Source organism: Manihot esculenta, chromosome 2 (genome assembly GCF_001659605.2).
Source record: "Manihot esculenta cultivar AM560-2 chromosome 2, M.esculenta_v8, whole genome shotgun sequence".
Taxonomy (NCBI): Eukaryota; Viridiplantae; Streptophyta; class Magnoliopsida; order Malpighiales; family Euphorbiaceae; genus Manihot; species Manihot esculenta.
In genome coordinates, this window is record NC_035162.2 from 7,092,388 (window position 1) to 7,114,204 (window position 21,817).

The window sequence follows — 21,817 nt, forward strand, 5'->3', positions numbered from 1 at the left end:
TCTTTTCACCTCTTGCTTTCTATCTTTTTTCGCTCAATTAATTCATCCTTTCTGCCTTACTCACCAAAAACCATACAAGCCAATCTCTCCATTAATCAACTTGATCGCTCGCAGCAGCTCATGTCTAGTGAAAGAGGAAAAGATTTGGCACAAGGATCCAATGAAGACCATCAACACTCTTCTGCTGCTGCAACTCCAAGCCGTTATGAATCTCAGAAAAGAAGGGATTGGAATACTTTTGGTCAGTACTTGAAGAATCAGAGGCCTCCGGTGGCTCTTTCTCAGTGCAATTGCAACCATGTTCTTGACTTCCTCAGGTACCTAGATCAGTTTGGGAAGACTAAGGTCCATCTTCAAGGCTGCATGTTTTATGGGCAGCCTGAGCCACCGGCTCCTTGTACTTGCCCTCTCAGGCAAGCTTGGGGCAGCCTCGATGCCCTTATTGGTAGGCTCCGAGCTGCTTATGAAGAAAATGGAGGTCCTCCTGAGAGTAACCCTTTTGCCAGTGGCGCTATTCGTGTGTATCTAAGGGAGGTTAGGGACTGTCAAGCTAAGGCAAGAGGTATTCCTTACAAAAAGAAGAAGAAGAAGCCTAGTTCAAGCAAAGGGATTGATGAATCCAGCTCTGCCATGCATTTCTAGTATCTTACATGTTCATCCTTTGCCCTTTTCTCGTTAAATTACTAATGCTTTTCTCTCATTTTTCTTTGTGCCTTATTGCTTAAGCTGTGAAAGACTCCAAGACATTTGATAAAATAATTGATTTTAATATGTATTTCTTTTGATCTGCATTAATCAAACCCTCAAATCACTTATATACAAGCATCATACATATGTGCAGACTGAATCTTCAATTTCTTGCAAGATCTTATTTTGTTTACTGCCAATTTAGAAAACAGCATTAGGAACCCTAGTTTCATATATGCTCTTCATATATATTAGAGATAAATTAAGTTACTTGAAAAAAAAAATTTTGATTAATTAATTAGTACCCATTACTGTAGTCTCAAAGATATATCAAAGGCTAGCAATGGTGACAAGGATGTTTAAATATATTTCAAATAACATGCATCCTTTTTAGATGAACAGACTTCTTGATCTCTTATTCATGGAGAAGCTAGCTCGCTTGCATATCATGCAAAAGCATTCATGATCTAGTTATATATATATATTTGAGGAGTTTTCATAAATTTTATATAATATTATTAAATTGCATGCTAAATTTTCTCTATTTAATTAGCTCTTTGAAGATTTTGAGGATTTTCCTTCCCATGAGAGGTCAATTGATAGATATCATTTACTTTATTTTTATAGAAATAAAATATGCAAAGGAATCAATGATTGACACCCCCACAATAACAAAAGTTAAGGTTTTCTTATTTATATGGATTTCTGTATGCCATTTCTGATGTCAAATATCTCCACAAATCCCATATTAGCTATGTGAAAGTCTCCAACTATAAGTTAATTAATTGAAGATAAGTCCATTTTCAACTAATGCCCCACCAATTGCTTTTTCTGAAAATGAGTATAGTGAAGAAGATCTCGTTGGCAAGGGCAGATATGAAATTTATTATATTATTCTTTGTACCTTGTAAGATTTGCATGTTGTCCAATACCAGATTTTGTGGGACAATAGGTTTTATTCTATTTAACTAATGCTAATAATGCTTCCCCTTTGCATCTTTGCATTTGTTGCTAGTGAACTTTTGCTGGGTCATCTCAGATTGGATGATTTTCATATATATATATGTGCTCCTCAAAAGAATACATCTTCTGTTGGTAGCTACAACCTCAAATCTTCTTGTCTCTATGGAGAGAGAGAGAATCAATTTCTAAAGGTCTCTACATGGACCTGCATAAAGGAGATATTAACAAAATGCTTCTGCTTCTATCTCCCATGTTTCTTATATTTCTGGACCAAAACTCATGAGCAAGCAGCAAAATCACACTAGGGTTTCTTATTACAGTATACCCTCTTGCTTGAACAAGCTCAAACACTCGATGGTTTAGTTAAATTTTGTCTTTTTTATTTTTATATACTTGATCAAAACCAGAGACAAGTAAGCTAATATATAGGGTTTCTACTCATGTTTCATTCTTGCAGGATCGAGCTTGTTGTTGGAGAATCAAAGTACTGAAAGAAGTTAAAGGGAGTTATTTTCTTTGCTACCCAATTGTCTAAGATGATGAAGGGAGGTTATAACTTGAGCTGATAATTTCAAGAACTACTAGCTCTTCTCTCTCGAGCTGTTCCAGTGATCGATATCAGTCTCTCCCTTTGTTTCCTGAATTTGTAAGCTTGCTTTTAAATTAGCAGATCTATCTTTACGTTGTGCATTAATTATGTGCCACTGAAGTTTTCTCAACTGTAAAATAATATGATTAAAATGCATATATTATATTTTTATCACTTCTTGTTAAAAATACATTTACGTATTATTTTATATTAACCCATCGAGTATTTGATAAATCAACTCAATAAATTTGTTCTTTTTTTTTTTTTTCCTTAAACTTTCAGAAATATGTAAATATTGCTTTATAAAGTTGATAGCAAATATCTAGTAAATCATAGAATAGAGATTGAAGGAATCATAGATTGTCATGACTTGTGTAGGCCTTACTATCTGGGCAGGGAATATATGAATAATACAAATATACAATCAGGTGAGAGCCAGCAGGAGATCTCGCTCTATATATATGTCATCAGAGAAATAATGCCTGCACATATCACTGAAACATTTATGCCCTGCTGGAAATTCTATATCGTAAGCATCCATATATAAAAACAAACCAGATCGTTCATCTATATATGCTTTTTGTTTTTTATTTATATATATTGTATATCTGATTTGTAGAATTAAGGCTAAATAATTTTGGGAATATTAATTATTTTGGTTGGACTTTGGAATAAAGTTTTAATTCATAATGTTCAAGATTTTGTCTACAAAGCATCCATCTAATCATATGCGCAGTCATAATCTCAAAAGATAAGTTAATAAGATAATATAAACAAAACTTCTGTAAATTTATAATATTGGATTTTCTAATTTCTTATATCTGCCTTTTATTTAAGAATAAACAATAAGGAAAATAAGGAAGCCCTTGTATTGGCATTTAGTGCATCATCAATGGCTGGCAGCCACAGCCACAATCCGTTAATCATTGAGTAATGATCGCATAAATTGTTAGCATATGACTGTCCTAAATGCAACATCTACTTGGAATAATTTTTCCCAAACGAGACAAAGAGTAAGAGCAATGCTTTGGAGAGAGAGAGAGGGTGGGCACGGATCTCTTAACTCAAAGAACCTTGAACCATTACCATTCTCTTCTCTTCCTTCTTGCTGGTTTCCTTCTTTGCATTCAATCTGACGCAAACAACAGAGCACGGAAACGGAGAATGTTGGGTATAGAAGGAAGGAGCGCGTAGCATTGATGGCCATTGTCGTGGTTGCTTCACTCGCCGTAGCTTGTTTGCTTGTGGCTTTTAGCTATTACTGCTATATGCTTGACAAGCTCTCCAAACGCCCTGACAACCACACGAGTAAGTTGGATTTTTACCCTTGTTGTTGCTATGTGCTGATTTGTATGCGGCTGCTGAAAATGGGAGGGAATTAATTATTTGATTGCGGAAAATGAGTGCGAAAAAGAAAGAGATTAATTGTTTGGCTGCCAAGAATGTGTGGAAGTGGAAAGAGAAGAATGATATATATTTTGAACTTTATGATTACTAACTCCCCATTCCACCTTTCTGTATTCTTATTTGTAATTATGGATTCCGCAAGCTACTTGAACATCTGGAAAGTGACGCTTCGCTTCGGCACTTTTGGAAAAATTTTCTGTATTTTTCTTCAATATTTGTGACTCTCAAGAAAGTTAGTCAGAAAAGTAAAAAAATAAGTATTTTTAAATATATGACTTTCTTCCTTCAAAAGTGAAAAGAAAAAAAAATTCTTTCCATTCCACAATTTCTTAATATGTCATTGCCTTATATATATATATATAATTACCTTGTTTTTCAGCTTTTTAGTACCAAACCTCTAACTTGCAGTGAAATTCAAGATCAAGGAGAAGAGGAATTTAGGTTTGATATCTATATATTCGACAATAAAATTTATTAATTAAATTATAGATAAAGTGATTATTAAAATAAATTATTTTCTATTTATTGATTATTTAAAATATTAATGATGAAATTATGTATTATTAAATAATAGAAAATTTGATTCAGCAAATACCCTTTTCAGGTTGGTGTTAGCTCATCCTTTTAATTCCCTTGAAATTAAGTAAAGATGACAATTTGTACGTGTCACTGTCAGCACTTGTGCATAAGCAAATATGCATGTTTTTGTGAGTGCGAGGTTCTCAAATTTCTGCCTGTTCTTTCTCCAACTCTCATCTTTGTTCACTGACCTATAAGGGGTGAGTTATTTCCTTTTCTCTTTTTCTCTTCCTGTTTTGACATTAGTAGAAATTTGCAAGAGTTGAGACATTTAAATGAAATATAAAGATTATGCTACTTATTATTAATACTTGTTATGCTGCAATTTTTTTTTTCTCAAAAGTAGTGAAACATAGGGATGTAAGAGGTGGAAAAATCAAAATTACTATAAAATCCTTCATCCACTAAAAAGCGAAAGAAGAAATCAGAATTTGCGTAAAAGTACAAGAAAGAAGAAAATTTGTGCTTTCCTTTTCTCCTCAAATTGGAGAGAAAATATTTTGGGCCCCATGAGAATATTTCGCCATTACATATCCAATCCCTTGCCTTTCTCTAGGCTTTCTAGACAATGAAAAATCAATTCCCCTCCCCCTTTCACCGCTTCTCTTTGTTTCCTCATTTTCCCCTTCATTCCCAAACAAGCTGTTATTGTTATATGAGATGTCAACTGAAATCTATTTTACATTCCTTTGTTCATTGTACGAATCCTGCCAGTTTTTCCTATTCCATGTAAAAACATATGAAATGTGTGTATTCTGCTAGAAACTTGCTGATGTTTTCATGACTTCTACATAATGCAGACAGCCATGAATTTTTGCTGAATCCCTAAGATTAAAACAAGAGCAGAAAAATTTTAGATATAACTGAATTTTATGGCGCAATTTTGTGCATTGAAATGCTAATGAACATTTCTAATTTTCGGATGCTCCATATTTTACCAGCCTTGAGATCAGGACTCAAGCTCAAGTCAAATTTCATCTTGCAAGCTCAAGCTTGGCTCATCATCAAAAAACGGATCAAGCTCAAACTAATGCCTTGCACTTGAGATTGGAAATGCAGATCAAAATGCCTTGCACTTGATATTGACAGGGAAACACGTACGTTTGCGAATTGCCCTTGAAGCCGCCAAGGGCTTAGAATATTTGCATGAACATGTCAGTCCTCCAGTGGTTTATAGAGATTTCAAGAGCAGCGACATCCACTTGGACAAAAATTTCCACGCCAAGGTTTCTTATTTTGGACTGGCCAAGCTTGGACCTGACAGCTGGTGGACATGTCTCAACTCGAGTGTTGGGCCAAGGGATACGTTGCCCCTGAGTATGATCCACTGAAGTTTTCAGAGGCTTTTACGTGTTCTGCCATAGATATAGTACATCACTGCATTTGGAGGCAAGGATTTCAAATGAATGATTTGAGCATGAAACCCAATTTTCATATGCTTAGGTCAATTATGTGATTGAAAACATTTGAGCTGGATTTGAAATTACAACTTTTATTGGCATTTCAAACCCACATTGAATCAGGATTGTGAATCAAATTAATCAAATAATTTATGCATTGTCAAATTCGAATATCTCAATTAAATTCCTCCAGTCCAAAGAAAATGTCATTTTGTTATTTTGATGCCAATCACACTCGTGTGTCATTTCTATATTTAACTTTTTTTTTTAATTATTATTCTGCTGCACAAGTGTGCAAGAACTGGGAATTTAGCGACAAAATCAGATGCCTACAGTTATGGGGTTGCTCACGGGCAGAGTTCTTGTAGATTTGCATAGACTTTTGGAGAAGGTGTCTCGTGTCTTGTGTGGGAACCTTGTCTGTTCTCAGTAAATGAAACAACTGTAACTAGTTCATTTGTTGGTGCAACATTTAATTATCTTTACGGTTAGGACTTGATCTACTTTATATGAGCTTTATAATTGCGTTTGATGTTCACATTTCCTTCATTTATTTGTTTGTGAAATAGGTGCTGGCCCAGTTGACAGATAGAGAGAAAGGTGGTGCAAATTATGGATCCAGCACTGGGAGGGTCAATACTCAATGAAAGAGGTTATTCAGGTGGGGTACAATTGATGCAAGTTGTGCACAGCCAGAGGCTGATTATAGCCTAGTAATGGCAGATGCTATGCAGTCACTAGCCCACTGGTAGAGACTCAACGGGCAACGTAGAAGATGGGAAGCTACTCTTAGCTTCTATCTATGCAGCCAGGGGCCAGGTTCCCTTCATCACAAGACTCTGGCAGAACAAGTGCTTGAAACTGATGAAACCAAGTTAGTCACCTGCATGTCTTGTACTTGGTGTAGCTATCTTGGATTTTAGCACACTACATCCTTATATATCTATCTATATATGTATATTTTGTATATAAATAATAGGCAAAGCGCTGTCGTTTTTTACCAAGCACTTAGCATTTGAAAGCCCTATGAAGATACTCCATGAGAGAACTTGATCCCCGAAAATTGGGATCAAGATGTTCTATTTTGGGCCATCACAATTCGACCACCTGTAGAAAGATTAATTGATTTAATACTAAGAGCTTGCTTGCAAAATAGAATTTTATATGTACAATTCAATTAATTTTTTTAATTGATTCGTGTGTTTTAAATTGTTGTTTTTATTTTAAAATAAATAACTATTGAATTATTATTATTATTATTTTTATTATTTGAGAAAATCAAAAATAGAAAAATAATACCATAGATTACAATTTACAATCTTAATCGTTCATAAGTGTATTTATGATTTTATAACAAATATATAATAAGAACAATAATATAGAATCAATTATTTATGTAAAACATAACAATTAAATTTCGATTAAAAAGTCAGATAATAGTTTTATTAATTTATGTGTTATTTATTAACGCTACTAATGAAAATTCAAAATTTTTTAATATTGATTAAAATAAGTTTAATAATCATTTGAAATGCAAAAAAAAAAAAAAATCAGCATGTGTTTTTTTTTCAAGTGGGTATTTTATAATTAGTCAACAAAACAAAAAATAAGAAATAAATAAAAAACTAAAAAGAGTGAAAGAAAAAAAAGGGCAGGGGTTGTTTCACGCGGACGAAGGTGTGGATGTTGGTGAGCCAACCCCTAACGCCAGCTGGCTGTCGGAGAGAGTTCCCAGATACCCCGCTTTCATGCACGTGACTCTCCGCCCTCTCACCAAATAAAACCCTTTTGCTTTCCTCATTTTTTTTTTTTCTAAAAAAAACTCATTTCTTCTTTTACTTAATTAATTATAAGCATATATATAAATTTTTAGAACTAAGAATGAAAATTGATAAATAAACAGCGAAAATAAAATATAGACATCCTTCAATTTTTTCCTTCCGAAGTACATTGATTCTTAAGCATTTGGCACTTTTGTTCTACTAAAATAAAAATTTAATGAATAAATTAATATTTTAATTTTTAGTATAATAAATTATGTTTGAATTTATATAGTTAAATTTTTTATTCTGAAAAATAATTGTATAAATATTTTATTATGTTAAAATTAAATGTTCTATATTACAATAATATAGAAATCAAACAAGAATTTAAAAATAATATTTTTAGTATTTCAAAATAAATTTTAAGTTAAAAAACTATCTAAAATTTTCTCAAAATCGCGTATTCTTAAAAATATAAATATGAATTTAAAATTTTAAAAATCCTCAAAAATCTCTAACTATTTTATAAAACTTCAAATTAGGACTTAAATTAAATATTCTGCAACAATTCTCACGTCTTATTAAAATACAATAATAAATAGTAACGCACAAGAAAAAGAAAAATATTAATTAATAAATCGAATCCATCTCCCTCTCTTTCTCAATTCCTTGGTACTATCCCCTGCCATTCTCTCTCTCTCTCTCTTTCTCTCTCTTTTCTGTCTATCTCTATATTTTACGTAGGGAACGTATTTATTATACTTTTTTAATCGGAAGAGATGGAAGAGTGATGTAGGGATGAGTCGTATTTGAGATTCAAATGGTATTGGCTGGAGGACGAGCTTGGGATTCTAATTCTTGGATCTGCTGGTGGTAACTCTTCTTTTCTCTCCTGCTTGATCCTTCTTCGTTTTTCCTAGATTCTTTTAGGTTCAAATTTTGTCTTTTTTTTTTATTATTGCACCAAATCATGCTGGCAATTAGGGTTCGTTTGTGATTTGATTCTTTGGAAATTTCTGTGAACTGATTTTGTTTCTTTTTCATTTACAATCCAGAGAAATGGTTGGGCTGTGTACGTATAATATAGGAATAGTTTTAGCTCATTTGAAGTGGCTTAGGTGAAGTGTTGTGCAGCTGCGTTCTTTTGTAATGAAGAGTTGGATCTATTTTAATATTTTATTACTTTATTTGAATTATACTAATTTACTAGCTCTAGTGGCATTTGATTAGGCTTGCTAATTAGATATCCTTGTAAGAGAATAAGGATGTGTCTCTTAGATTAAATAAATGCTCAGGGTTTATGGTGTTGTACACAGTTGTCTTGGATCGAATTGTAAGGCTATATTGATCTGTTTTTTGAGAGAGTTTGGTTAACATTTCACTTTGATGGATGGAGGAGATGGTCTATATTTAGTTGGAAATGATTGCATAGGTTGGTTATTTTGAAGACAAATCATATATCTGTGGATAATGGAGTTGACGCTAGCTTCATTGTCAAGTGTGCCAAGGGAAGCTTGTTGAGGATTTTATATTCGGACTCAAAATGCAAATAATAATTTCATAATGCATTGGAGGATAAGGGTTGATCTTAGCAATTTCTTTTAATGCAGCCTTTTTACATAGGTTCGATTAAGTACTCACACAGGTACTTGTAGATGTAGTTTCAACTACTGGTTATTTATCAAATACATAACATGAAAACAACTTAAGTGTTGCTATTTTTCTTCAGTACTTTTTCTTGCATTGTGGTTGAAGTGCTTATGCACTAATTGGATAGTAGCTCACTAGTAGAGTGTCCGTCTCATAGTAAATCAAGGGCTTTGTACTTTTCCTTTCAATTAAAGAAAAATGCACAAAAATTGGTACTCGTGGACAGTTGCTTATGTTGGTCATTAAAGATGAAACTGAAATAAATTTTGAGGGTTTTTAATCTGAACTTTGGCAATGTCAATGTGCATGATTAAGTGTAATTAAAATGATAATAACATGTGTGTGGCCCTTTTAAGTTTTTTTATAATTTGAGTGATGAAATCCCTATTTAATCTTAGTTAGATCATAAAATAGAGAGCACGGTCTTACTCCATTTATTTGTTTTATTGCACTTGTTGAGAGAACTAATGTCTTTTGCTTCTTGAAATCCTTTCTGATATGTGTTTAGTGGCAGTAAGCGTCTGGTTGGCTATAAATTTAACTCTCTTGATGTGTAGTCTACTCTGTATTTGTATTCATTTCTGGAAAGGTTGATGTCCCCGTGCATAAAGATATCTCTAATTTGATTTCAGTCTTGGTTTTGTAGGTTAGATGGCCTCCAGCTTATACAAGTTGGAGCAGAAGAGGTTTCTTGTAAGGTTCTTAGTTCTCTAAGAATTATTTCTTTATTGAGAAGATCTTTATGGCGTGAGGATTGGAGGCCGAAATGGTTTTACATCCAACATATTTAAGAACATGGAAGAAATGCAAGATGACTCGGGGCCAACAGAACAAGGGCCTTCTAATTCTATGTGGTGGGGTTCTGATTTTATGGAGAAATTTGAATCTGTTTCTTTGCTTTCACAAGAAGAGAGTTTGAATCATAAGGAATCACCTAGAAATTATGAGGAAGATGGTTTGTCTTCACAGACTGCATCACAAATTCTTTGGAGCACTGGGATGCTTTCTGAACGAATTCCAAATGGTTTCTACTCTGTCATGCCGGTGAGGACTCATAATACCAATTTTATCTCATTGATCGTGCATATGAACTTTTGCAGGATTATGAGTTATCTGAGTTATTCTTAAGTGACATTGGTGTGAAGAAAATAATTGAGTTGTGTTCTCTCTGTTAAATCGGTTTATGTACACTGATAATTAATGATTATTGTTTAGAATGATTCCAAATTTTTTATCTTCTTTTTCACTTTGCATGCGGACATGTATAATGATTTTACTTCTCTCTCTCTTTCTCTCTCACTCACTCATATTTTATCATTGAGTTAGCTGATAGTATGACCTAATTCCAAACATTTTGATTTGTCTTCTTGATTGAATCATGTAGAAACACTGGCATGAATTTATGGATAATTCTTGCTTTTCGTTAAGAAGCAGCACAAAAATTGGACTGGTGGGTTTTCCCAGGATAGATCTTCTTAAAAGTTTCAGCTCAGATGCTCAATCTAGCTTTACAAATATGTTCTATTTTCTCATTTAAAGAATAAATAAAGTTCTGATTTGGCAAGGGAGTTGTGGTTCAGTTACTTTGTGGATGACTATAAAAATTGTGGAAGGTCAAGATTCACATCTTTATTTTTGCTTTCATGACAGGACCAACTAGAAATACTGGCACAAAATTCATAGATAGTCTTGTTTTTTGTGAATAAATAACTTGCAGGATGAAGTTGACCTTATTCATTTCAGACACATAATCCAGTTCTCCAAATAATTTATATCTTCCCATTTATAAAGTAAAAAGGTCTCATGTTATGTGTTCTTGCAATTTTTTTGAACCTTTTAATTTTGACGATTTGTCTTGATCTCAAGATTTAGTTGCAGTTATTTCCGATCAGTCAAACTTGAAGTACAATCAATCTATAGAAGTGAATGATTATATCATGGGAAAGGACTTGCTCTTAGTTTTTGGTAATAAAATGTTATATTATTTTTCAAGTTTGACCAATTGGATAGGATTGCTACTGAGTTTTGAATTCAGAACAAAATTGCAGATATGAGCTAAGGTTGAATTTTTCTTTTAACCATTATGCCAATAAAGAAAGTGAAGGCTTAAAGTTCTGAATTGGCAATAGACTTGCTGGTTAGTCAAACTGTGGACAAGTACAAAAATTACAGAATTGTGGAAGGCCAAGGTTTTGTTTGGGGTCAAATTGAAAGTTAGTTAGCAGTGAGGGTTTTTTTTTTTTTATATATGGATCTGCTTTACTGACTTGAAATCTAGACAATGTCAAAAGGTGTTAAATACTGGCTTTGGATTAGATATTGAGGATTGTGTGGAGGTTAATTGTAAGTTGGATGTTAAATAACTGCTAGGTCATATGTGGATGGTCAAGGCTTTATATTTCTTTGGAAAGGGATAGGGTGGGATAGGCTATGATTCAATCTCTTCATCCTGGACTCCTTGGATAGCTTGCTTTGTGATAAGGGAGAAGCCCTTAACAAGAAATGAGATGAGAAGGGTAGGGATTCCAGTGAAAGAAGGAAGAAGAAAAGAGAGAAGAATCTGAGAGAAAGGTGAGATTGTATTTTTCTATTCACTTTTAACATGCCTTACAGACTAATTCTCTCTCAATATAGAGCTATGGTTGTTATATCTAACAACTGGTACGACTGTATAACTAATCCAGCTCATACCCTCACATTCTAACCAACATCCCTTACCCTACTTATTTACTATTACTGCTGCTGTAACTTCTGGACCCTTCTTCTTATGCCACTTTCTCCTCTGGTATGTGACTTTAGTTGGCGCCATTACTTATAGTAGAGGAATTAAGAATTACTAAGTGTAATTGGACACTTGTAGATTCTCATTATGAGAAAGAAGGGAGTTTTTGATAACTTGTACTTTCATTCTAGTAATTATCATTTCAAAGTGGTTGACATGGGAGCTCCTCTTAGTGTTCCAGTTGGTGGTGGTGTGGCTCTAGAACAAAATTTTTGCATTCACAATGAGATTGATAGTCTATCAGTGTTTGTCCTCTTGTAGGATTTCCTTCCCTTGCATTGTTGAAAACTATAATGGATGTAATGGTGTGCCGTCATTTATTCATTCCTCTATGTTCACATTCTGAAAGAGAACAGACATTATGGATGCGTGGCTTGTTCTAAGTTATATTTCTCTTCCCACCTTAACCTATTTTAATTGGATATCTACTTGATCTGAAGAATTGATTTCACTTGATTGTTTTCTAATGTTTTGTGATTGTGGACAGGATAAAAGGCTAAAAGAGCTCTTTGATAGTATTCCAACTTTAGATGAGCTTCGTGCTTTGGATGGTGAGGGTATCAAGGCTGATATCATTTTTGTGGATGCAAAGAAAGATAAAAAATTATCTATGCTGAAGCAGTTGATTGGGGCATTAGTCAAAGGATTGAACTCGAATCCAGCTGCAATGATAAAAAAGATTGCTGGATTGGTGAGAACTTTTATAACTTTGTGTTCTAAGATTATGTAAATTGAAGTTCATGTAGCTGCTTATTTAAATATACTTGTGTTTTTACTGTTGTGCAATTTTACTACAATAAAAAATTGATCACGGTAAGGAATTCCTTTATGTTAATGTCTGCAATTGCCTAAGTGTGTGTCTGCTTTGATCATAATAGATCTCAACTTTCTTCTTTAATTTTCACTTATAATTAGTGAAAACTTAAGAAAAGAACCTGTTGATAATAGAATATATTTTTTTTCCTAATGGTAAAAACAATGGAACCTATATTGAAACTAACACGCTTTAGGACTTGTTTTGCACTTATCTCAAAAAATGTTAGTACTAAGTAACCCCTTTTGGCAAGCAATTAAGTTATAAGATGAACTTGAGAATCTTTATTTTAAAGCCAATTTAGGGATTAAATACTACTATCCATTTTTTAAATTCCCGTTTGCGAAATTTCAATTATTTTAAAGTTGTATTTTTCTTCCTTTTCTCCCCCTATTATCTTATTTACAGGTGTCTGATTTTTATAAAAGAGCAAATGTGGAAAGTCCAGCAAAAGCTGCACTGGAAGAAACCTCCCACATGTTTGACAATCGAGGTGTTCAGTTACTTGGACAAATAAAGCATGGCTCTTGCCGTCCTCGAGCAATCTTGTTTAAAGTTTTAGCTGATAGTGTAGGTCTTGAAAGTAGGCTTATGGTGGTAAGTTTTAACTTCACTTGGTGGGTTAAATTGTGCATTATTCTTCTTTTGTTCTTTATTATTATTAAGTTCTCTCTCTCTCTCTCTCTCTCCCTCTCCCTCTCTCTCTCCCATGAAATTCCATATATAGAAAGAATCTGCAATCTATACAATTTGTGACTTGTAAATCATATATGATATCCAAAAATCGATGTTACAGTATCTTCTTTTCTTTTACATTTTGAAAATTAGGGATTACCAAATGATGGAACTGCTGAGTGCACGGACTCATACAAGCACATTTCTGTGATAGTTGTGTTAAATTCTGTGGAACTACTGGTTGATCTTATGCGATTTCCTGGTCAGTTAATACCTCGGTCAACCAGGGCAATTTTTCTGACCCATATTTCAGCTGCTGGGGAGAGTGATTCTGCCGAAAATGATTCTTGTGATTCACCACTAGAACCAAACAGTCCTCTCTGTGGGTTTTCAGAGAGAGTGGATCATGACAGGTTAGCAGATGGTGTTGAATCATATTTTAAACCTATATCAAATTATTTTCTTTGTTAGTATGCATTCTGAAGCTGCTAATGTTAATATGTCTTTCTCTCTTTCTCTAACTCTTTTTTTTTTCTCCCACAGTGCTGAAAAGGATGAGAGCCTTCAGTTCCATCGGAAGTTAGAGGCAGCTGCAAATGTTTCAGGTCCTGCGTTGCGAAATATGATGTTGCGATCTACTACCTGTATTGACAGAAAATTGAAGTAATATTGGAATTCATTTTTTGAGATTTCCTTGTTTCTATTATGGCTTTTGGATGATATTTTTCCTTCTTTTCTTTCGTTTAATTTTTTAATTTGATTTCGATCATAATATACTGTTTCTGTTCTTCCTTCCTCACCCAGCTTATCACACAGTGAGCCCAATATTGCAAATAACTTTTGGAGACGTAGCCGGAAAAAGGTTATTGCTGAACAGCGGACTGCTAGTTCAAGGTTTTTTTTTTAAAAACCCTTTTTGTATTGCATATGGATTGACATTTGTGTGGTGTTTAAAGTGTGATATATTGTGATAGTTATCTTCTTATTCTTGCTGGGGCATATATCCACTTCTGTTTCACATGCTGGCGTGCAGTTTTATTGACTATAGAGCTGTAATATTTTATTGTCACATAAATGTTTTCTGAGTTTTTAACGAAACCGAAACACTATCAGAGTGATTTTGATGATACAAGTTGAATTTATTGGCCATAATGAATTTGATAAGTTCAATGATTTAAGTGATTTAATCTTAAATTTACTTCTAAAAGCATCTAGTATTTGTCCTGGAATGGAATACTTAAGTTTGAAATGAACTATTATAAGCTGGTTTTGTAGTCCAGAGCATCCTTCATTTCGAGCACGTGGACGGTCCATGTTAAGTGGTGACAGGCACTCAATTAGAGATTATGCTGATGATGAAGTTGCATCAAGGTGCTTGCCTGTTTGATCCTATTACTTAAATGCAAGGAACACTATATTATTTCACAATTTATGGTTATGTGGGATAAATTATTTTAGGGGCTTTGTCTTATCATTTATTTGTTATTGCAAGATGTGCCTGTGTTGAATTCGCTAAATTGTTCTGGACTATAATAGTTGGTAGTTGCTCCTGTCTAGTTTCATGGCTGGCTCTTTTTTGTTTTCCGACAATTTATCTTAAATCTAAGAACTTCTTTAATATATATTTGTAGCTACAAATCAGAGGGTGCATCGACATCAGAAGCTCGTAGAATAAGGAGAAGAAGCATTAGCATGACCCCAGAGGTTGGTGATGACATTGTAAGGTTGGTGCATGTTTCATTTCGTGTTAACCTTAAATTTATTTTTGAAATTCCTCCCCCCCACCATCCTCTTTTTTTTTTTTTTGCCGGGGAGGGGGGGGGGTGTTCAATTGGGCAATTGGGATGCATATTTCCGCTCAAAATATATGCCAACTTTTCATTATAGATGGGATAGGAAATGTTTTGGCATCTATTTACCTTCATTAAAATTTTAAGTTATCGTTATGGTACAAGGCACCACTGAAGGCTTCTCTCCAAATTATTGCTGTAGTAGACTCTATTTTTCTTCAACATCTGTTCAGCATTTTAGCCCCCTCCACCTCCTCCTTTTTCTTTATTTTTCTTGCTATTTGGAAATGAAAATAAAATATATCCAATTGCAAATTTAACAGAACGTGGGATGAAGGAGGTGTAAGAATAGATTTAGCAGAGGTCTTTGTTGTGATAATTTTCTTACCGTGTCATACAAAATTGATAGGAATATATATACATACATATATATTGGTTGAGGGATGCTTTTAAAGGGAAGGGGAAAAGCCTAGGACTGAATTGAAGGGGATATTGCTCATAGAAAAGAACTGAAGCAGCATGCTTGAAATGCAGCATGAGCATGACTATGATGATGTGCTCATAAAATCCTTGTTTAGCTAGAAAGGTGAGTTTAGCCGGATAATAATCAGGCTATGCATAGAAATTTTCATACGTAACTGAGATGAGAATATTTAAGAATGATGTTGAAGTATAATAATGGACTAGATAATGGGTAAAGGGGTTGGCATCTATTGGAATTGTTAAATCTCACATCAGTTTGGAATAGTAGTCATGTGCCCTTTACAAGAGCCTTGGGCACTCCTTTTGGGTGAGTTAGGGTTGACCCAAATCTTAGGCCTCCTCAAAGTATTTCTTGCTGCAGTTTATTCCTGAGCGTGAGTGGAATGTTGAATCCGGTTTTGGATAGGGGTCATGTAGCCCTTGTAAGGGTCCTGCGCACTCCTTCCCTAACCTTGAGCTAACTTTTGGGGTGAGTTAGGCAAAAAACAAGAAAGTGGTTGTTGCAGACTTGCAGTGCTGGTGATACTTCTCATCGAGATTTTAGTGAGGATCAGATCAGACGTGGGCAGCCTTCCCTGTGCTTTGCAAGGAGGTTCTTTCTGTTATTTTAACCTGTGACCTCAAGTCATAATGAAACAATCTTATTGTTGCACTAAGGTTCACCTCGAGATTCGAGGAAAAGAAAGAAAGAAAAATGAATCAGTACATTGAAGAGGTAAAAATTTTAGTGTAACAATTAACAGAAAGTTTGGTCCTAGCTAAATGATTGAAAAGGTTCCACTTGCTGGCCCCGACTAGTTGGTCTTGGGAGTTGGAGTGTTGAAAATTTTGAATTTTGTTCATATTTAGATTCCTAGTCTACTACTTATCAATCACTCCATTTGCTGGTGCCTAAGCATGCATCAGTTGTCACTTGCTGAATAGGTGAGTTCCCAATTCTTTTTGGGTCCAACCAGAATGCAAAAACATGTGCTGTCTGTATTAATTATATCTCAATTTGGACAAGAAGCATTGTTCATCAACCATCTTCTCTCCTTTTAAACCTTTTCTATGAGATTTTCCCTAAAAGATCCATCCAGAGGATCTTTTTCCTTGTTTATGTTTTTGTTATAGTCAATTTGAAGCAGTTTGTAAACCAGTTCTTTCCACTTTCTAAATGCTAAGATACTTAGGACAGAAAGTGTGTGCATATGTATCTATGGGCCCATAAATTGGTTTTGAGTCCTGTACAATGATAATGTAATCCTGCTGCTTGGTGTTTCTCCTTTATTTCTTGACAGAACCTGCTCAAGTGTGGATTTGCTTAGTTCTGAAAAAAATTCAGATTTCTTCTTATGTGTGAAGATTATTCAGGATATCATGAATTATTTCAGGGCTGTGCGTGCAATGAATGAATCTTTGAAGCAAAATCGAATTTTAAGGCAGCGAGGTGATGATGGGTCTTTTGCAAACTCTCCAGATGACAAGGACAATGGCCCGGATCTCCAGAAAAATGTATGTTTCTCTTGTAATTACAAAACTACATTACAATACTGGGTGTTATCTTCGGCATTGCATAAAGCTTGTTCTATGCAGCATAGTTCATGTGGATCTTATATTTATGCAGACAAAGTCTCTGCATTCTGCATCCACTAAGTACACTGCAATTTGGTTTGGTTATCATTACACTTTTTAGCAAGACTACATTGTTAAATTTGTGCTTGATATGGAATCTAAGATAAGTACATGGATGCCCAAATGAGGTAGCATATGCACACGACTTTTTATCATCTATATGTTATGGCCTGGGCTATCCGCTGCGACAGTAAGATGATATATGGAAATCTTCTCGTGGAAACTCCCTGCAAGGCAATTATGGATATATGGTCATGAGACCAGGGGATATTTTTTGAAACATAGGATATGATATGAGTTGGCATATCTAATAAATATTTTCTATATGATTGTGATACTTTTTTGTGGTAACATCAAAACATAGTTGAATCGGTAAATTGGGACATAACATCTTTTTCTCATTGCAACGAATGTCTTTGACAGCTGGGAAAATGAGGAGGAAGAGAAGGGGAGAGGGGAGGATTTTTGTGACTTCTGAGGTGCATGGGCAGTTCTTTTTTTTTCTTCATTGCTTCATTGTTAATAAATTAGTCAATGGCATCCCATCAAATTAGTTGCCATTTTTTTGTAATGCATTTGAAAGAACTTTAGGAGGCAGAAAGATGGGAAGAGTTACAGTGAGGTGCTTATGATGCTCTTGGGATGTTTTGATAGATAGAAATGCTGAATCCTTTATGACCATGTTTTGGAATGCTTGGTTGGACTGAATTACAGGAATTTTAAAGGAGTATCTTTGATTGTTGGCCCAGTTACTTTTGTATGCAATAGATTCATGGTGTCTTTTGTGGGAATAAAGGAAACAACGATACAGCACCGCAATGACAAAGGGCAGAATGAGAGCTTGTGTTCCATAGAGTGAAATGGTGCGGATAAAAAGTTAAAGAAACGGTGCGGATTGGGAAAGCAGAAAATGTTGCATTTCAGAATTTATTTATGTGAAGTAGGAAAGTTCAAGATTGTTCTAGAAGTCTCTGTTTGTTAGGAGTTAGTTATAACAAACTGTAGTTCCCGCTTGTCCCTCTGTATACATATAATCATTTTCATCAATGAGAAAACACTTCTCTTTACAGAACAGTTATTTCCACATCTTTACTGTGTTTGACATTTGCTTCTTTTTCTTTTTGCTTTTAACAATTTTTTTTCCTTATGGAAAAAGAGTATTGATAGCAAATATTTATTAAAGATTGGGGACGGGAGTCCTTTCATTCTAACAGATTCTATATTTCCAGTTTGTTTTCCAGAGTTCCTTGAGTGTTGAATTTGAAAAGAAAATGCTTAATATAGATTGTTTTCTGTGCTTGTATTCTGAGAGTGTGGTAAAGATAGGTTCCAAAGGAATCACTTTTCTTTTTGGCTGTTTCTTAATGATTGTTACCTCTAGGTTCCAATATTTGTTATACAAGTTACATTACATGAAAGTTCTCTAACCTGTGGTTTGAATAATCTTTCTAGCTCCTGGTTGTAGTTAACTATGTTGTGTACCATTTCAGGTATCTAATTTTGATCTTGATTGTCATGATGAAATATCTGGTAGAAGGTCTGCTTTATATGCTGTTCAAAGGGACCACATGAATTCCCAAAAGGCTATATCATTGCCATCATCTCCACATCAATATAGGAGCCAAACATCGCAAAGAAGAGGACCTTCAGGTTATGTGACTGATGAATTTGTTTCAACATGGAACAAAGTTCTTGAATCTCCCATGTTCAATAATAAGGCTCTATTACCATTCCAAGAATGGAACATTAATTTCTCAGAATTAACTGTTGGGACTCGTGTTGGCATTGGTAAGTTCTCTTCTTTTTTTGATTAAAAAAAATTGTTTATAATTTTTCTTTTAATATTCGTAGCTGAATTTTTCAGTTTGAAAGTGCTCTTATTGTACTGCTACAGTTGCAGTCCAAACATACTACTGTCGGTGCTCTGCTGCAAAATGCATTTTATGCAAGTTTTGTCTTTAAGGACCTCAAACTGTATGCAGATGCTTCACGCAGTGGGAAATGAAAATTATCATTGCCTACTTATGAGAATGAATGGGCTGAAAAAATGGAATGATAATACTTGTGTGACCAAACGTAATTAAAACTGTATTTGTGGTTAACGAATAGTCATGGAGCTTTAATTTTGTCCTCTTGGAGTGTAGACAGTTCATTTTTTTACTCCACTTTCTAAAAACTGTCCTGTTGATTGAGTTTCTTTTGCGGCATCTATAGGGTTTTTCGGGGAAGTTTTTCGTGGTGTATGGAATGGAACAGATGTTGCAATCAAAGTTTTTCTAGAGCAAGATCTAACTGCTGAAAACATGGAGGACTTTTGCAATGAGATATCCATTCTTAGGTCAATTCTTGTCATATTTGTTGATTTTAGTTTTATGTATCCTTGTACCTTTCTGACTTGATCCCCTGTGGGTTTATGCATGTTTGTCTTCCAGCCGACTTCGACATCCCAACGGTATTCCCCTTCACCTACTATTGTAGAATACACTTTATATTCATTCATTTGAGCTTACTGCTATTGACATTCAATAAATGTGGCCTGTAATTGTAAAATTAGCAAGATCTAACCCATCAAAGTAAAGGGGTCAGTTTATTTTTGTCTAAATTGGTGGGTTCTTAGTATATGAGGCCACTTGTAGAAATTTTCTTCTGAACAAATAGTCAAATGAAACTCAAGAGCTTCATTTACTATTTATTGCTCCTTTACTATTGACTGTTGCTGAAATGAGAGGTTCTGGTTCTTGCAGTTATCTTATTCTTGGGTGCTTGCGTGAAGCCCCCGCATTTGTCAATGGTTACTGAATATATGGAGATGGGATCTCTGTATTATATGATACATTTGAGTGGTCAGAAGAAGAGGCTTAGTTGGCGGAGGAGGCTAAAAATGTTGTGTGATATATGCAGGTATATTAGCCTATCCTAACTTGTCGAATTGTTTAAAGGTTGAGCACTTTCTCCTCTGTACTTTTAGAATGCTTGTGGTATTTACACCTGAAATCCATTTGTGATCCCATCTTGGAGGGAGTATATTTGATTGTTTCATTTTCAGTTACTAACTTATATCCACCCTCATTTTAAGATCTGATAATCTATTTTTCAATATTTGAAGTGTCCTGTAATAATTTCCAGATTTTGTGTTAATGCTCGACTGATAAGGAGAATTTGATGCTGGTTTTATGTGTTGTCTAGCTCTCTACTCCTGAATCTTGAGCTTCATGGGTAGCGAGAAAGAACTCTGAAATTTTGATGTACAATAGAGATTTAATATTACCGTTAATGTGCAAGATATTGGAACATTGCCTTAGAATATAAGTGGGTGACATCGCCTTGGAATACAAGTAGGCAAGGTGAGGGAAATCAAACATGCATCATGAACACTTCTGGTCTTTTTTCTGTATCGTGAAGTAAGTGAAACATTGTCTTGAGATAATGTGCTTCATAGATTTCATACGCATTCGTAATGGGATATCTCCTGGCATATTAATTCTAAGTTGTAAAATCCAAACTGATCATCTATTCAGCAGTATTCCTAGCTATCATGTGAAGCGCATGTGCAAATGCAAATGACCAGTAGATCAAATTATGATAATTTGGGAGGTTTATTTAAAAGTCAGGGTTATGCTGTTTACTGACTTGTATTTTCTGCTAACAACCAGGGGATTGATGTGCATACATCGGATGAAGATAGTTCATCGTGACCTTAAAAGTGCAAATTGTCTTGTGAACAAACATTCGACCGTTAAGATATGTGATTTCGGGCTCTCCAGAATAATGACCGAGACACCTATGAGAGACTCCTCATCCGCAGGAACTCCAGAATGGATGGCCCCTGAACTTATACGAAATGAGCCCTTTACTGAAAAATGTGATATTTTCAGTCTCGGGGTGATAATGTGGGAGCTCTGCACCCTGAATAGACCATGGGAAGGAGTGCCGCCAGAAAGGGTACACATGATTTTTTCCATTTTGTAATCATATGTTGTTCATGCGTTAGTTATTTGAGACATCTTTTGAAATGCATGAAGTTTCAAACTCATTTGGTTCTTTGCCGTTCAGGTAGTTTATGCTGTTGCAAATGAGGGATCCCGTTTGGAGATTCCTGAAGGGCCACTGGGCAGGTTAATTTCAGGTATTCATGACAACTGAGATTAAGAATGATTGTTAGAACTGGATGCCTCTTTCATTGTCTTGCATCACGGCATGTGGATTGGTCCCTCTTTCCCATGTTCTCATTTTCCCTTCATTTTTCTGTCCTTTAAACTACATGCATTATTAATAAAAGCTCATTTTAGTCGGCTATAAATTATTTCTACAATTTTCTATTTGTAACTGCTGACTTTTGTTGTCATCTTGATTTGGAGATTGTTGGGCAGAACCACATGAACGGCCAAGCTGTGAAGAGATACTTTCCCGTTTGCTCGACTGCGAGTACACGCTCTGCTGATAGTCTTTTTCTTTATGTATAGAAAAAACATGGTAGAGGGTTTGCAATGTGTTTCGGCTAAATTGTATACTGCTTGATTTTCTGTAATTGTGAAAACATCAAACGCTTCAATTTTCGAATTTCAATGGAACCACTGAATCTTTCTGTGCAAATGAAAAGGAAGGAAATGCTTTTTGTCAA

The 21,817-nt window shown here is 34.7% G+C and overlaps 2 protein-coding genes across 7 annotated transcripts; both read left to right on the forward strand.

The window, feature by feature from the left end:
* Positions 1 to 2,413, forward strand: LOC110607610 (protein LIGHT-DEPENDENT SHORT HYPOCOTYLS 10). Of its 2 annotated transcripts, none has more exons than XM_021746767.2 (2): positions 1 to 641; positions 2,108 to 2,413. In XM_021746767.2, coding segments are annotated over exons 1-2 (522 nt in total). In that variant the 5' UTR covers positions 1 to 120; the 3' UTR covers positions 2,109 to 2,413. The 2 variants fall into 2 exon arrangements, with proteins under 2 accessions (XP_021602459.1, XP_021602451.1); XM_021746759.2 differs by having other exon boundaries at positions 4 to 652.
* A 5,595-nt stretch (positions 2,414 to 8,008) lies between these two features.
* On the forward strand, positions 8,009 to 21,817 carry LOC110608742 (probable serine/threonine-protein kinase SIS8). 5 transcript variants are annotated; one of them, XM_021748026.2, is made up of 17 exons: positions 8,009 to 8,261; positions 9,685 to 10,082; positions 12,308 to 12,511; positions 13,043 to 13,231; positions 13,463 to 13,722; positions 13,853 to 13,972; positions 14,114 to 14,203; positions 14,573 to 14,680; positions 14,941 to 15,033; positions 16,956 to 17,076; positions 18,687 to 18,984; positions 19,411 to 19,534; positions 19,629 to 19,648; positions 19,941 to 20,097; positions 20,850 to 21,138; positions 21,250 to 21,322; positions 21,555 to 21,817. In XM_021748026.2, the coding sequence occupies exons 2-17, from the start codon at positions 9,834 to 9,836 to the stop codon at positions 21,635 to 21,637; spliced, it is 2,478 nt and encodes an 825-aa protein (XP_021603718.1). In that variant the 5' UTR covers positions 8,009 to 8,261; positions 9,685 to 9,833; the 3' UTR covers positions 21,638 to 21,817. The 5 variants fall into 5 exon arrangements, with proteins under 5 accessions (XP_021603718.1, XP_021603719.1, XP_021603720.1 ...); XM_021748027.2 differs by having other exon boundaries at positions 14,585 to 14,680; XM_021748025.2 differs by having other exon boundaries at positions 8,041 to 8,261; positions 9,671 to 10,082.